General features: G+C 40.6%; 1 protein-coding gene across 1 annotated transcript in view; it reads right to left on the bottom strand.

Moving 5' to 3' along the window:
* Positions 1 to 15,375, bottom strand: part of acsf3 (acyl-CoA synthetase family member 3) — a 44,707-nt gene extending 29,332 nt beyond the window's left edge. Inside the window, exons 1-5 of the mRNA XM_034079842.1 lie at positions 15,286 to 15,375; positions 13,330 to 14,134; positions 9,794 to 9,949; positions 4,734 to 4,888; positions 2,788 to 2,933 (exon numbers count right to left, since the gene is read on the bottom strand). Of these exons, the coding sequence (XP_033935733.1) occupies positions 2,788 to 2,933; positions 4,734 to 4,888; positions 9,794 to 9,949; positions 13,330 to 14,052 (1,180 nt within the window). The 5' untranslated portion in view covers positions 14,053 to 14,134; positions 15,286 to 15,375. The remainder of the gene's footprint in view (positions 1 to 2,787; positions 2,934 to 4,733; positions 4,889 to 9,793; positions 9,950 to 13,329; positions 14,135 to 15,285) is intronic.
* Positions 15,376 to 16,528: the final 1,153 nt, after the last annotated feature.

The following is a 16,528-nucleotide window of genomic DNA, read 5'->3' as shown; positions in this document are numbered from 1 at the left end:
TCCAGCTGGGAAGAGACCAAGGGGTAGACCTAGGACCAGGTGGAGGGATTATATTTCTTCGCTGGCCTGGGAGCGCCTTGGGATCCTCCAGTCAGAGCTGGTTGATGTCGCCAGGGAAAAGGAAGTTTGGGGCTCTCTGCTGGAACTGCTACCCCCGCGACCCGACCACGGATAAGCGGGAGAAGATGGATGGATGGATGGATGGATGGATGGAGACTTCTTAGCAATGTCACCACATTCCTAGATCTTGAAAATTACCATGGGAGGTATAATGTTATTTGTAATTGGAATGCTTCCCCAAACTATAACTATACTACTGATGGCCTAAAACAACAAAATTATTCTTTAAAACAAATATTGTAAATAAGAATTTACAAAAAAAGGTCAATCGCTCCACTGATCATCTTTTTCTCTGATCAGGCTGAAGATGTGTAGACAGTCATCTTCCACGAATGCTTGAGACATTTTTATAATAACAATACCACATCCACAAAAAGCGGGAAACAGTCTTTTCCTGGTCAATTACCACATATCCAAAATCCATTTAAGGTTGAACTCAAGGAATCTCTCTCCCCATCTCTGCCCTCCTCCATCATCATTTCTTTGCTCTCATGACAGGAGCTGTAGAAATATTGGAGACTTGAAGCATTCTGTTCTCGATGATTCAACAAGATTGAGAGCCATGTTGAAGCGTGCAGGCAGGTTATTACTGCTACATGCCGGGTGGGAAAAGGTCTGTGTAGAGTGATATTTGATGATTGTCCGTATGACGATGTTCGACAATTATTCTTCCAAGACGTTTGTGAAAGACATAAAGCTTTGGGTGGACATCAGAAGGAAGACGAGACGTAGTGTGAGACAGTGAGAAGCTGACTCTTGTCTCTGTCAACAAAAATATTCTTTAAAAAAGGCAGGAATTAAAAAAAAACTTAAAAAAGAGCAGCAGAGGGAGATAATTATGAGATATAAAGAATGAAGAGGAAATAATCTCACGTATTTACGTATGAACAAGGGCATTTTGACCTAGAAAGCCACAATGTTGTTAATCTGGAATGCTCCAAATCTGTAAACTACACAATGAAATCAGGCCAATTAAATGCCCTAAATACAGTAGAATATTATTAATACAATTGCCATCAATAAGGGTATTAAGAGCTGAGTTGGCTGCTACTTAGCTGGCGGAGGGAAAAAAAGAAAAGAGAAGCAGAGTGTGAGTAAGAGATGGGGGGAGATGGCGACTCTACTCCACTGCTCTTCTGAGAGTGTTTCCTGTGGCTGCTATTGATCCATTTTAACCTACTTAAAGACAAGACAAGAACACACTGACTCAAACAGGCACCAGCTCATGCCTGCATAGTGCAGACACTCACAAACATACACATCTTCGACTAAAGTCTGCAGTGGAAACATCAATAGAACAACAACCTTTCTTGATAATCACCAGAGAGGAATCAAACACAGCCTGCTCAGTTTATGCCAAACATAACCTGACAAACAAACAAAACAAGAGCCCAACAAAACTGCAGACAAAGGGTAACCCAATCCACTTCCAGGCTAATTAGCTCTACCTGTAAGAGGAAGAGTTGGCTGGGGAGCAGTAAAGGAAGGAGAAGGGGGAGAGAGATGGAGGTGGGGAGGACAAGAGAAGATGGGAAGAAAGCAACCAGCACTAGTCTGACCTCATTTCCAGACCTTGCCTTTGTTCCTGCATGTGCGAGGGAGGTGTTGTTTGGATCATGGGGTTTTACCTGACATCTCACCACAAAGAAAAAAATGCCTACGATATAAAACACAACACATGACGCCCAAGTACTGAATCAAACTGGTGCGGGAAGCCGAGCAATAGATATTTGAATATTCAAAAAAAAATCGGACGACTAAAATTCCCTGCCCATGTTTCCGAGATTAAAAATATAAATCGATTTAATGTGATTATGGTGGAATAAATCACTGATTGCAAGTTTGTTGATTGATAATTATAAGCTAGAAAAGTTTTAAAAGTAATGCCAGCTTCATGTAGGGCTTAATTACTATACAGCAGCAACTGACAGAGGAAGTAACGTTGATGTCATTTTTCTTCCCCCAAAGTGAATAATTTTATACTACCATTTTTTAAAAGTGATTACCATCAACACTCATTTGCTCCTGTAATTTGCCTTTATTGATGTTCATACCAGTTAAAAGCACATTAAGAAATGTTGCCCTTGATTTGTTCTTTGTAACAAAAGGGTTTCTAAGATGATTAACTGCTCATTATCAGATGATTTTTCTGGTGTCATTTCCTGCCATTCATCCAGCATTTGCTTGTAATTAGTATGTTTGGAAAGAAGAGAGAACTACACCTTCAGCTGTGTTTGTGCCGTTAGTGTTTCTCCACCTGATGCTGCAGGATGAGAGTTGTATCCACTACAGTGAAGAGTTAACTCAAACAGTTTAACTTTAGTTCACTCTTTTCATACTTTTTATGCTTTCCCCTTATATATGTTTTTCTATACTGAGCACAAGTACAAGTGTGTGTGTGTGTGTGTGTGTGTGTGTGTGTGTGTGTGTGTGTGTGTGTGTGTGTGTGTGTGTGTGTGTGTGTGTGTGTGTGTGTGTGTGTGTGTGTGTGTGTGTGTGTGTGTGTGTGTGTGTGTGTGTGTGTGTGTGTGTGTGTGTGTGTGTGTGTGTGTGTGTGTGTGTGTGTGTGTGTGTGTGTGTGTGTGTGTGTGTGTGTGTGTGTGTGTGTGTGTGTGTGTGTGTGTGGACGAATGCTGGAAGTGTATTCAGTCAGTCAGACTTGTGTACCTGGGGTGCGTGGGCCCTTCAGAGGGTTGGACAGTGCCATGCCGATCTCTGTCATGCCGTAGCGTTCCAGCAGAGTGTGTCCTGTAATCTCCTCCCAGCGCTGCAGGGTGGGCAGAGGGAGGGCAGCTGAGCCCGAGACCATCAGCCTGCAGGGAGAGAGAGCCGAATATGAAGGGAAAGACTTCAGGCTCCATGTAACTAGGAAATACTGTGCCATACAACTTTGTAAAACATCTAAATCTCAAGTCTATCAAGAATGTAAATTAGCAGGGGATCAGATTAGAGGTTTAACCGTGCATCCTCCTGTATTGATTACATGGTCGATAACCAATACCACCAATGCAAATGAAAACATCTATACATATCATCATCTTTTTGATACATGTGTCTTTGGAAATTCAAATGGAACTGTTTCTAAATTGGGTCTGAGCGCACCGCCTTCCTACAATTCAATTAAAATCATATTTAGTTTTCTGCGAGTTGATGACTTATTGTGTTAAATAGGCTATTATATAGTCGCATACTGTGTCAATCACAGGCCCCTGAATTAAATCATAACATACAACAATGTAAACATGTGTAAAAGATGTCACGTATTAACACATTTTTTAACAGGCATCATCAAAACATATCAAGGGGCAATAAAGAACCTTGTAAACAATAGTTGATCAGTACTCCAATATGTATGCATACCAGTTATCAGCTTACAATTCCTTCAAAATATATTCCTTTGTTCAGTGTTGAGATGGTCTTAAATGGTTTAAAATCTCTTAACCCTTAGATGCATAAGTGGGTCTTTTTTGACCCGGTGAGGTGGTTTTCTTGAAGTATCTTTGTAATTACATTTTTTTATCATTTCATATTCCAGCTATTCCTCAAAAAACATGTTTTGGATATCAAGCCATTCAAATTTTAAATTTGCATTTGATACATTTTAAGAAATTGTAGTTTTTGTATTACTACCCCAAGCTTCCATAAGTGGGTCAAAAATGACCCGCATGCATTTTCTATGGAATCCTATGGGAATCTTTGATTCTTATCACCTGTGGCTGTCAGGAATACATTCACTGTAGACCCCACAGACTACAGCACAAGTGACACCTCTCAGGAAGATTATTTTACACAGCAAGATCTGATACCTGTCAGTATAATAATAATAATAATAATACTACATTATATACTTGAAATGTTTTGGCTCTATGAAACCTGATGTACTTCATCAAGTGTGTATCTGCTTGGTCGAATGCACTTATTGTAAGTCGCTTTGGATAAAACCGTCAGCTAAATGCAATATAATGTAATATTTGTATAGGGCTTTTCAAGGACTCAAAATCGCTTTACAATATAAGGGAAGGTTAGGGTGGGGGGTAGGACTATCAACCTTTATCAACCGGCATGGATTGAGGGGGGGTGGGCTATGAGTAGACAAGAGGAGAAGAGGTGAGTTTTCAAAAGCGACTGGAATACTGTGAGGGTCTCAGAATAGCGGAGATCTTTGCATCAATATGTTCACATTTTTTACATTTTTTTTATATTTTGAAAAAAATGATAAATAGTGAAAAATTAAATATAAAATATTTCTAGTATGAACCAAAATATAATACTACATATTATACAAGTGATTTTTCTTAACCAAAATGACAAAAATGGCATAAAAAACATATTATTCTAATACGGGTCCTTGTTGAGCCACTTATGGAAGAGTGTAGGGTCCAGTCACTCGGGCATCTAAGGGTTAAAGGAGCACCATTGGATTTATGTGACATATAAAACTCACAATATTCATTCACATGAAAACCATTCAGTGACACTCGGCCACATGTAATAAGTCAACTTTATTATGTTTGCCGTGTTGTTATTATGGCCTTTCCTTTAATTTGTTACCAGTCGCCACACACATACGTATCCACACACACATTAACCAGGAGTGATCTGCCTGTCAGTACCTGATCCTCTCTTTGCAGACCGCTTTCACAAAGTCCTTGACGTGAGGCTGAGTGAAGTGCTGATCATAGTACTGGATCAGTTTAGAGTAGATCGTAGGCACAGCCATGAACACATTAACCAGGGGAGCCTTGGAGCTCAGCATCATCTCCCACACCTGGGACAGAGAGGGAGAGAAAGAGAGAGAAATTCATATTTACTAATATTAACGATATATTCCAAATATATATACAGGGTTGGGAGGGTTACTTTGTAAATGTAATCAGTTACTGATTACTGATTACATGGCTCTGAAAGTAATCCGAATACAGTTACAGTTACGTGCCTTAAAACGTAATCAGATTACTTTTGGATTACTTTCTTTTTCCTGGGTATGTTTTGGTGAACAGGAGACACAAAAAGCAAAAGGAAACTGAATGTGTTTTTACTGTTTTAATGGCTTATCAAGAGCACAACTGAAACATCACATCTGAAACAATGTAACAACATAATACACGTTTTGGGGATGCAGCTTGGGACGTGAGGAGTGAAGGACAGGGCTTAGAACGGGCGTGTCGCCTTCTGTCCTGCCAGTGTTGGCAGGAATTAAAATGTCGAACTCGGACTTCATTTTAAGGACCTTTCGGCCAGGGGTGTAGAGCTATATTTGTTTAAGCACCGGATCGGCAAAACAGGAGAGTGTGTGCACCAGTCTGCCTTGATCTATGAATTCATGTGCGTGACACTCACAGTATCTAATGCCCACAGCTGTTTTATAGAAGGAACACCTCCTTCACTTCATGAAATCTCTGCAGCACCAGGAGGCAGCGGGAGGGTTAACTCAGCCTCTGAGAAGACGAGCGCGCCGAGCAGTGCCTTTCACGCACCGCCTTTCACGCACCGCCTTCACTGTGTGTACCTTCAGAAATAATCATTAGTAAGGCTAAAGAGCGACCGCAGGCTAATGTGTTTTAACCACACACACCTATATATACACACACGCGATTTAAACGCAGACTTGTGTTCCTCCATGTTTCGTTGTTATTGTTCCACTGAGCGAGCGGACCCGCGATTTTTTTTCAAACGCTTTTTTGGTCCATCTGCGGCGGTAATAGGTTTTGTGCGCTGTGATGATTCGGCTGTACCTTTAGTAATGAATATTAAATGTTGAGAGGAAATCTTTCCACCAATAATTCCAATAAGTAATCCAAAATGTATTCACTTCAGGTTTACGAAAGTAACTGTAATCAGATTACTCGTTTTTCAAATGTAACGCGAGCTGAATACAGTTACTTGATTTTTGTATTCTGATTACGTAACGCCGTTACATGTATTCCGTTACAACCCAACCCTGTATATATATATGAATACTAGTCTTTTGAAAGTGTCAATATTTACATTACAATGCTTTCTGCAACACTGTATGACATTATGGTCATACATATAAAGACATTTTAATGTAATAGAGAGAAAAAAGAGAAAGAGAGGGACAGAGAGAATCACAATCAATAACAGGGAATGGAGAGTGGGATAGAAAAGGAAATAATGTAATGGACAAACAAAACTAAATATCACATCCAAATTGATTCCCTTGGAGAAAGTAAAAGTGCCATATTTTCCTTTTATTTAATGTAAATGGCAGAGTAAGGTAAGGACATTAGCTTTATATTAAACCCATCAACACAACACCAAAAAAAGTCAAAACATATTTCCTCTTTTGTAAAGGTCAGGACTTAGGAAACAGGAGACTGCTGTCGGGCAGAGAGACGGCATGTTAGTCAGGTAAAAGGCCTTCTGTCCGCACACTTTTGACAAAGGGGCTTTTTGACAGACACAGAAGGAGCCGCTCATATGCTCCACTGCATCAAGCCTCATCTCACAGGCGTTAATGCACATACATCGTGAACTACATGCACGGATACAAAATACTGCTGAAATATCTCATAAACTCACTTATCCAAGGACAAAGCTATTACATTACAGATTACGCCCCGCCTACGCCCCGCCTACACACACACACACACACACACACACACACACACACACACACACACACACACGCACACACACACACACGCACACACACACACGCACACACACACACGACGGCATGAATTAAGTGAAGGTGAACGACAGCTTCTCTAAGTCTCATCTCCCCCTGGGAGACAAACGCTCCTCCCCAGCTGTCTCCCCTTCCCCTCCCCTCTCAGTCTACTTATCCTCACTTCTTCTCCTTCTCTCATTCTACCTCCATTACCCAAGTGCTTCTTTTTCATTCTCTACTTTCATCTCTGACCCCACATCTTCCCTTCTTCGTTCTTTCTCCTCTCTCCCCTTTGCTTCCTATCTCACATTCTCTCTCTACATTTAATAAGTGCCTGGTTCGTTGCCCGTGCAGTCTCCCTCTCACCCTCACACATACACACACACACACACACGCACGCACGCACGCACACATACCATGTATACATAACTTCAGGGGACATTACATTGACTTACATGCATTTCCTGGAGACTTATCCTAACCTTAACCCTAACCAACACATGCCTAACCCTAACCCTAAACCAGTCTTCACCCTAAAATTAATGATTCCCCTCATGGGGACCTCCATTTTGTCCCCGTAAGGGAGGCGAGTCCCCACACGTGACTGTGTAAACAGATTTAGGTCCCCACAAGTATAGTAATGCTAGGCCACACACACACACACACACACACACACACACACACACACACACACACACACACACACACACACACACACACACACACACACACACACACACACACACACACACACACACACACACACACACACACACACACACACACACACACACACACACACACACACACACACACACACACACACACACACACACACACACACACACAGCAGTTAATCTCGATTCCAGTCACCTCACTGTAGACTCACCTGATCCATTATCTATCTTGCTGCTCTCACTTTGTTTGCCTCGAAGAAACAAATATAACTGAAATATGTATGGAAGAATAGAGTACCGACTTTAGCCTTATCTAATCCATATCAAATTCCTCACGTTCCATGTTGATCTCAAAACTGTGCGCGTTCACACTCTACCTGTACACACACAGCCTAAAACTTTGTTCAGAAACGGATTATTAAGTGTGCCCTGACCATTCTGGGTGGTGTCTATCAAGTGCAGTGGAGCGATTCAACCAAGTCCAGTCTGGAGGGGAGAGGAAGGCAATTTATGTCCGTCAAAGAGGTGAACTCTACCTAGGGGACAGGATGTGATGAGAGCAGAGGGCCATGGCCTGCATACTAAACAACTCTGTGATGCTCAGGCCTCAGACCTCAACATGGGGCTCCAATACATTTGCCAATTCTTCCTGAAAAGGTTTGTTGTTGAACGTCAACTTGTCTGTAGTGACAAGTTTTGAACTGACAGGCTATCAAAAGTTGGCCTTGATGCTTGGTCAGATTTTTACTTCAGTGAGTTTATTCTTTTATCATCCATGTTCTTTAAACAGCTACTACAGTTTTGCTTATTTCACGATTGGTTTTATTTAAGGGACTTTTTTTTACAGTGGCTGTCATTCATTTAGTAAGAAATCCAAACATTGGACAAATGGATATTCTGAAAACTAGATGACAATGGGGAGATAACAAGGAATTCAAAAGGGAACACTAATGGTTGAACCAAAGTTGATTGGTAATCCTCAATAATGCTTGAGGCGTTTCACTGAAAACCACCAAATATGTGAAAAAAAATTAATTAGAGAAAAACTTAAGAACATTTGATTTTTATTAACTGGGGACAATTATTAACCGTACAAAATGTTGATGATTATTTAAAACATTGAGCTGCTATTGGCATAGGAGAAGGAGTGAGAGGATGAGAAGGATTCATCCTATGGCGACCATAAAAAGTATACAAAATTTAAATTAAACCAATAGTAGATTAGATATTTTTGTCTGGAACAAAGTGGGGGACTGATCGACTTACTATCTCAATAATGTATTTGATAAGATATTTAAATCTAATCAAATATGTGTTAATAAGTCATGTCCTTGTGGTTGATAAAAAAATGAATTGCTATAAATAATTAGTCAATGTAGATTCAAATAGACAAAACAATCTGAGTAGTGCGGAACCTCAGAAAGAGTATGTGCCTGTCAGTCTGCAGCAGCACACTTGAAAAAGACACATGTAAGATTTACTGGATCACAATTCCTGCGCTGATATTTTATCACTATCTCCAGGCGAAATCAGAAGAAAATCAATGGCGGCCTCTGCTGCCTAGGCTACCCTTCAGAGATCTAAGGGGATAGAAGAGACAGACTATCGATCACTTCATCAATGCACTGTTACTTCAGAAGGAGGAGAATAAAGGCTTTTTCAGAGGGTGAGAGGAGGGTTTTGTGGCTTGGTGCAGAAGGTCAGGGATAACAGCTGAATACCAATAGCGATTACAGTGTCGCAATACCCATGCTGACAGATACATACGTCCTCTAAAGACCATACTTTCCATCTACCTTCACTGCCATTAAGTTGTAGAGGTCCTGATGTACAAAGACACACATGTTTTGAAACAACACCTACACACAGACATCTCATCCTCCCCCTGTCCCCCAATGTCCCCCTCCCTTCCTAGAGCAAAACCAGCACCATCATCCTTCAATGTCAGCTCATCGATTGATCCGCTGCTTAAGCCCTTGCCGTGAGTCGGCATTGGTCAGATACAAAGCCACACGAGGCAATTCATCACTGAGCCCCGAACACTTAGTTTGACAGTCGGAGAGGGAGGAGGAGAGACTGATAGGAGAGAGGGAGAGGAGATGAAGCGAGGAGAAACAAGGGGATGGAGAAAAATTGAAACGATAGAGAAAGGGGAATTGATGAGGAAAAAAGCGAACGTTTGTTTTCTTATCCACACAAGGCTTCTGAATTGGTCATCTTAGCCTCACAAATTCATTCCCACATTCATTCACTGCCATAGCTTGACAGCTGTACAACCACCTCTTTTGTTCAGAGGTGAAAATAGAAAAGTATGGTACCAAAATAAACAGTTATAACAAAAAAGAGACGGTGAAATGAAGACCTTCTGAGGCTGGAATTCAGGCAGCATGACGCAGGTGGCGCCCACCCAGAGCGGGCACAGCAGCTTGTTAACGATGCCATGCACGTGGTGGAGCGGCAAGATGTGGAGGATGACATCATCTCTGGACCACGCCCACTCTGAAACCAGACACTGGATCTGAGGGGTAAGGGTGATGGGGAAGAAAAGAGAGGAAGGGGTCAGAAAACCTCAATCAGCTTCCACTGTTGAAGACATCGGTTATGACATTTCTGGTGTTGTGGCGCAGTTTAGTTGTTCATCCTAAACTGCTGTATTCACGCCTCAATGAGTAATTCCTGCTGCTGCAAGAATTACTTTTGAGAACCTGTGAACAACTGAAAGGGGTTGAAGTTAGAGAGCATAATCAGAACATTATTGTACTCCGCCTTATGTCCTAGACTCTTATTGGTGGAGAAATTGTATCTCTTCAACAATGAATATCTCCCAGCATATTGTGCAAACTGTAAGTATAGAAAGAACACTACATGTCTGATGTTTATCATTCATGTCTGGAAATGCCATCAATATAGCTGCGGAGTGGATATATTACTTTGTATTATTCCTGCACACATAATTGGCAGAAGTCTGCATTCTCTTGAGGTGAATTTGTTTGATTTATTGCGTTAAGAGGCCAGTATTTTGCCAATACCAAATGTCATGTTTTTAGGACATTATAAATAGTGGATTAATAGATTATTCGAAGCCTTACTTACTTCAAGAATAAAATATATTGATATCTAATTAACTGTAGCAGATTACATTTATTTAAATAGCTCCAAATGTATCCCGAATTGAGTTCCATTATTTAATGGCATAGAAACTATTTGAACCTTGTAATACAGATTTACAAAACAGTGGAATTATGTATTTTATAACAGTTATTGGATATTAATCAAAGCCTACATTTGGAAGTCTTTCAACAAATGTATTTTACTTTTGCCTCAGGTCTTAATTTAAATTAACCTGGCAGAGGAGCTTTCCAGGAACTCTGACAACCTGATGCTGTTGCCTTCCAGGAAAACAGACAGACTCACTTCACTCACTCACTTCCCTGGCAGACAAATGAAACCCTGCCTTCTTTAGGGGTCTAATTTTCCATACTATTGGACATGGAGGCAGGGTGGGATTTTCACAGCGGCCATGACGGCCATGGTCGTCGTAGCCCCTCGGTCTGGCCGTTATGCCCCACAAATAATTGTACGTCCTACGGCCACGGCCACCATGGCCTTTGGGCCCCGCTGGAGTTTCACCTCGGCTGTCAGCTGCGTTTACTCCTGTCATTCAAACAGGACGCGCTGGAGAGGGGGCGGGGCTTATATCCATGTAAATACTGTGGTGGAAACCAACTACGACCAAATTAACCTATTTTATCGTGATTTCATTGTAATACACGTTTCAAAATGATGCCGAAGTAACTACATACTGATAACGATTAGTAAAAACCATGCTTTAATGCTTTGACAAGTGTGCAGACAAAACGGCATGCGAAAAACGTTTTAAAATGCGTGTTTTGTGAATGGAGATTGGATCGATCAGGCTAAACTAACGTTAACTTGTAGCTGCTCCGTCCAAACTCACAACAACGTCCTAAAGACAGAATTAAAGCAGCGACTGTATTCGTCATGACACAGACAGTCTGTGGTTTGTACATCTTTAACTTTTGTCCATTTCTGAACAGATATGAGGAGCTGTGAGGAGTTGATTAAAGACACACGCACGCACGCACACACACGCACGCACACACACACGCACTTTTGCATTTCAAAGTATTGCTTGTTCATACAGTTGGATGTTGGAGCTTCACTGTGCACTGCTGAATGATGTATGTGCAGAGTTTGACCCTTGAAGGCTGTTTCTTCTGCTCTGAAATGGAATATATTTGTTACATATTAATAGAATTTTAGATTTTTAGATTTCATTTCGGATTTGTGAATGGGAGAAGTAGTAGATGGAAAACATACCAAACACTAATTATTCAAAGTAAAGTATTTCATTTTATATACGGTAATACTAAGGAGGCATAGGCCTATATGATGATACGATTATTGATATTAAAAAAGTGATTTGTTTTTTGTCATTAGAAAGTGAAGTTATTTATTTGTAAGCTCCAAATCCTAATGTTTCCCTCAATGGCCTTTGTGCCCTGGCATGTGGCCTTTCCGCCCTGAAAAAATGTGTGACACCAAAGGCCAAATGGCCTTGCCCCTAAAATGACGAAAATCCAAGCCTGCATGTAGGTCAATTTTGCTTAAAAGTAAAAAAGAAAATCTTCATGAGATCTCTAATGGCATAAATGAGTGATTATTCAGAAAGCTTGACTGGAACAGAAGAGGATTGATGCTAATTAGGGAGTCACATGTGGGTGAGGGGATGTCTAAACACCGTCTGCACTCAGAAACATGCATATATTTGATGTGTCTTTATTTGTGGGAGTTTCAGATGGCCATTTCTTAATCTCTGCATGAAATATTAAATGCCATGCTTTAAATAAATCAAACCCAGAAGACAAACATGAAAAAGTAAATGTAGCCCTTGCTAGCATTGAAAAAAACTAAGTAAATCAGAACAAAGGTGTCCCCTTGTATAAATTGAATATTAACTTAAATAGAAAGATATATATTTTTTTACAATTAGGTAAATTATTTGCGGCTCGAGAGTGGATTTGTACACATCAACCAGCCAGAGCTGAAGCGGGCAGGAAGGAGATGACCACAATGATATTGGAGAAGCTAGAAGTATGATAGAAGCTGTGCCAGAAAAACCTAACAAGTATCCAAGAAGAGCTTCTGGAGTAGATGCTTCAGATCAGAAAGGAAATTGATCAGAGTAAAAAAACAAAAAGTAAAAAGAAAGTTACATTCAGGCTCAATAGTATACTGTCCCTAATCTGAGTATCTCCAGTCTTCACCAGTGGTTTAAGAATTACACCTAATAAGGGAGAATACAGGTTTATTCAGAGTTAGTTTTACCTTGGATTATTGAGAGAAATTCAGTGTATTACATTGTTTCCCTTTAGTGAGAGTACGGTTGGCTCACACCAGAGCCCTTGCTTGTAACCACAGGGACCATTAAATAAATGTGTATGAGGCAAACCTTTTTGGTTAATGATGCATCATGATTGGATTTTATAACAATATATATTCAAATTGAGTTTTTTCAGTGGCATCAATGTCTGTGACTCAAAATCTAATTGTGATATTATTATTGCACTGGACAAATACACACTTGTTTTGATAGAATTTTTGTATTTTTTGTGAATTTTTCAAAAACGCTTCCATGACATGTGATCTTTTGATTCCAATTCAACGCAGAATCAAACTTCTAAACTAGGTGGGACAAACCTCTACATATTGGATTTTAGTCCAACTGCTTTTTTTATATGAATTGTTTTATGTAAGAATCAGCATGTTTTTTTCAATGCTGTTAAACATGTGGGTCAATTAAAAGCCAATTAGTCTTTGACAAAAACGTTTATATTTTATGTACGATGTAACTGTGGTTTAAAATACAACACTTACCATGGCTTGGATGCTGCTGTGTGTATGTAGAACTCCTTTGGGTCTCCCTGTGGTACCACTGGTGTAGATGATCATAGCTGGTCGATCAGCCCAGTCTGTGATGTCTCCTTTCTCCTTCTCCTGGGTGTCTGCCCCATATAAAGTGCTTAGGTCAGAAGTAGGGGGCAGTGTCAGGCAGGGCAGCCCCAGCCTCTGAGCAAGCGGCTCCAGGGTTTTAGCATAGGGATGCCCTGCCACCAGCAGGGAACTCTGGGAGTCAGAGATGATGTACTCCAGCTCAGACTCTGGATGTTTTGGGAAGAGTGGCACCGCCGTCCCACCACTCATCCAAGCTGCCCACTGTGCCACTGTGTAGGAAGCATCATTAGCACACAAGAAGGAGATTCGTTTTCCTCCTAACTCCCCACAGTTAGAGTTGAGAGCTGTCTTGATTCTACCTGCGAGACCCAAGCTGCTGCAATACAGCTGCTTGTAGCTGTGGGTACCACTGCTGTCTAGGATAGCAAGCTTATCTCCAAATGCTGGAGCTCTGGTAAACACTGGCTTCTGGTTTAACCTTGTTGATGGAGCTGTCATCCATCTATGAGCCCCTCTTTGAACTACAGTTCCCCGTAGCCAATGTGCTGGCTTTAATGGGCTATACGTTCTGTGAAAAGTGGCTTTCAATTGAGGCAGTGTCCACTTCAGAGAGTGGCAGGCAGTAGCAATAAATCCTGACCGCATCTTTCAGCTGTACAGACCCCCCGGAGTCAGATCTTTAAGATGGCTCCATCCTCAGGATCTTGCATCCACTCATATCAGACATCTGAGGAAAAAAGGCTTAGTTTTATCAAAAAACAAATCAAATTTGAGATCTTCTCTTATAGTCAAATACCACATTTCTTTAACTTCATTCATCTAGCATTGAACTTTTGAACACAGCTTCACTGCATGTGGCTTAAATGTATGGCTTATTTTTGTTCAGCCTTTCTTAAAGATGGTGAGCAGTAAAAGGAGCAGATGGTAAAACATCAATAGTAAAATGTGGGTACACTCGATCAAACTATTATTGCATATTTGTAAAGTGACTGGAATTGAAAAGATAGCCAAAAGGCTGAGAAGTCTTTAATTTTGGCCAAAAAACTAGTTCCATAATTTACCATAATATAAGTTTTATCAAGGTTAATTGAATAGTAAAATACAACTAATTGCACCCCACACCGCCTATTTGCACTCCACATGTCCTTCTCGTACAGTAGAATTATGCATTGATCTCGACTAGTTATTTGGACACATGATAGCTATAAGTAAGGAGACATTACCATAATGAAACAGCTGTATTTAACAATGTTTGCATGAAACAGAAGACCGAAAAATAACTATAGAAAGAGGAACATCTTTTTTGCCATTGTACTGATAATATTCGGGTATGGATTTTAGTCAATTAGTCATTTAACGTGAAAGCACTAAAATGATCTTCCAATAAAATAATGTAATTTATGTTGGTCCCTAAGTGAAATCCAGTGCTTTAGGGTAAGAGCTCGGATGAGAGCAAACTCTCTGACTGCAGTCTGTGACACTGAGTTGGCTGAGAGGACCGCAGTCTTTCGTATAATACAACCTAAACTAACCTCTCTGAGTAGATTATGCGTAAAACTGTTCACAAGTGCAGCGTTTTTCAGTGTAACTGTATCCACTATAAATCAGGCGATGTCCAGCTACAACAGGAACTGCTCTGTTTGTCATGGCAACTAACGTCATCTGACTATTCACCGTTAACGTTACCATGACATTTGAACGTGAAGTTAACTGACAGGCAGTTAAAAACACATCACCGAGAACCCGACACTGACCAGACCTTGGCCAGGCAGGCACACGGATTGTACATATCCCCCTTCGTTCAGCGAATAATATATACATATTTCTAGAGAAATACCCGTGGTCCGCTTTATCTTCCTAAATACATAGTAACCTTACCCAAAACACAACCCTTGTAGTGAGGGACGGCGCCACAGCATAACTGTTCCGACATGAAACACACGTTGGTTGAATGGTTCCTGGTTCCTGCCTCGTAAGTACACACTGCAAAATGATCTCTTGTGTGGTTATAATAGTTTCTTATCTTAATTACCTTTTATTTACTCGTATTCCTCTTCACGAAATGCTCATATTTGCAGGTTATTATTAAAGTGTATTTATTTTAAAGATGAATTGTATTTACACAGTCTCGTTTAAAAACGAAAGGTGACTTTCAGGTGGTGGCTCCAACACTGTGGAACTCTCTCCATATAGTCATCCGCTCTGCTGTCTCTGTAGAAGCTTTTAAAAAACTAATGAAGACCCATATTTTTACATTGGCTTTTATTTCTATTTTAAATGTGTGTGGTGTGTTATGTTATTATGTTTGTTCCTTTTAGGACTCCACGTGGTCTGTCTTATGTTTTTATGTTGACCTTAAAAATGTCTGCCTCATGTGGTTATTGTATTCATGTCTCTGTGGTCTTAATTTTAACTGTTGTTCTTACTTGTGAAGCACTTTGTGAAATTCTATACCTCTGAAAGGTGCTATAATAAATAAACGTATTATTATTAATAATTATTATTATTTGATTTGATACATTTGTACTAGAGCCAAGGTTATTTCAAATCTTACTTTTGCAAGTTTCCTAACAGACCTACAGACAGTTTCAGATAAATGCATCATTAATGTACTGTTAGACTTGTTGTTGTCTGCCATCCTGTGGATCTTAGCTCAGTTTGGTACTTGTTTGCATACCTCCCCCTATTTTAAAGGACCTGGAGATCGAATGGAGAGGCTGCTCACCAGAGAAGGGGACAGGGGAAGGGAGAGTGCAGTATATATGCAGCTACCTCACACAGAGATGTGTTTGGCTTTAGATCACATGCCAGCCCTACTCAGTGTGCCAACTAGCTTGGCTGGCTTCATCATCACAGTGCAAGTGGGCATATTCAGCCGCCAGCTGGCAGTCGCGTGCCTCAGATAAGAGAATGGTTCAGACATGGCACACGTTCAAAAAGTTTTTACTTCCCTCCCCAAACCCCCTACACTGCAAACGAGGATGGCATGTTCCTAGCAAAATTAGCCCCTTTGTTTTAGAGAACTCCCCTCTACTCTCAGGAATAGTATCGTCAAAGACCACTCATTCCCATTCGTGGGGAAACGCTATTCAAGGGGATGCTATGCTACCCAGCAGCTATT

This window comes from Pseudochaenichthys georgianus, chromosome 3 (assembly GCF_902827115.2).
Source record: "Pseudochaenichthys georgianus chromosome 3, fPseGeo1.2, whole genome shotgun sequence".
In the NCBI taxonomy this organism is placed as follows: Eukaryota; Metazoa; Chordata; class Actinopteri; order Perciformes; family Channichthyidae; genus Pseudochaenichthys; species Pseudochaenichthys georgianus.
Note: the sequence above shows the minus strand (reverse complement) of the source record. Positions and strands in the feature narration are given on the sequence as shown.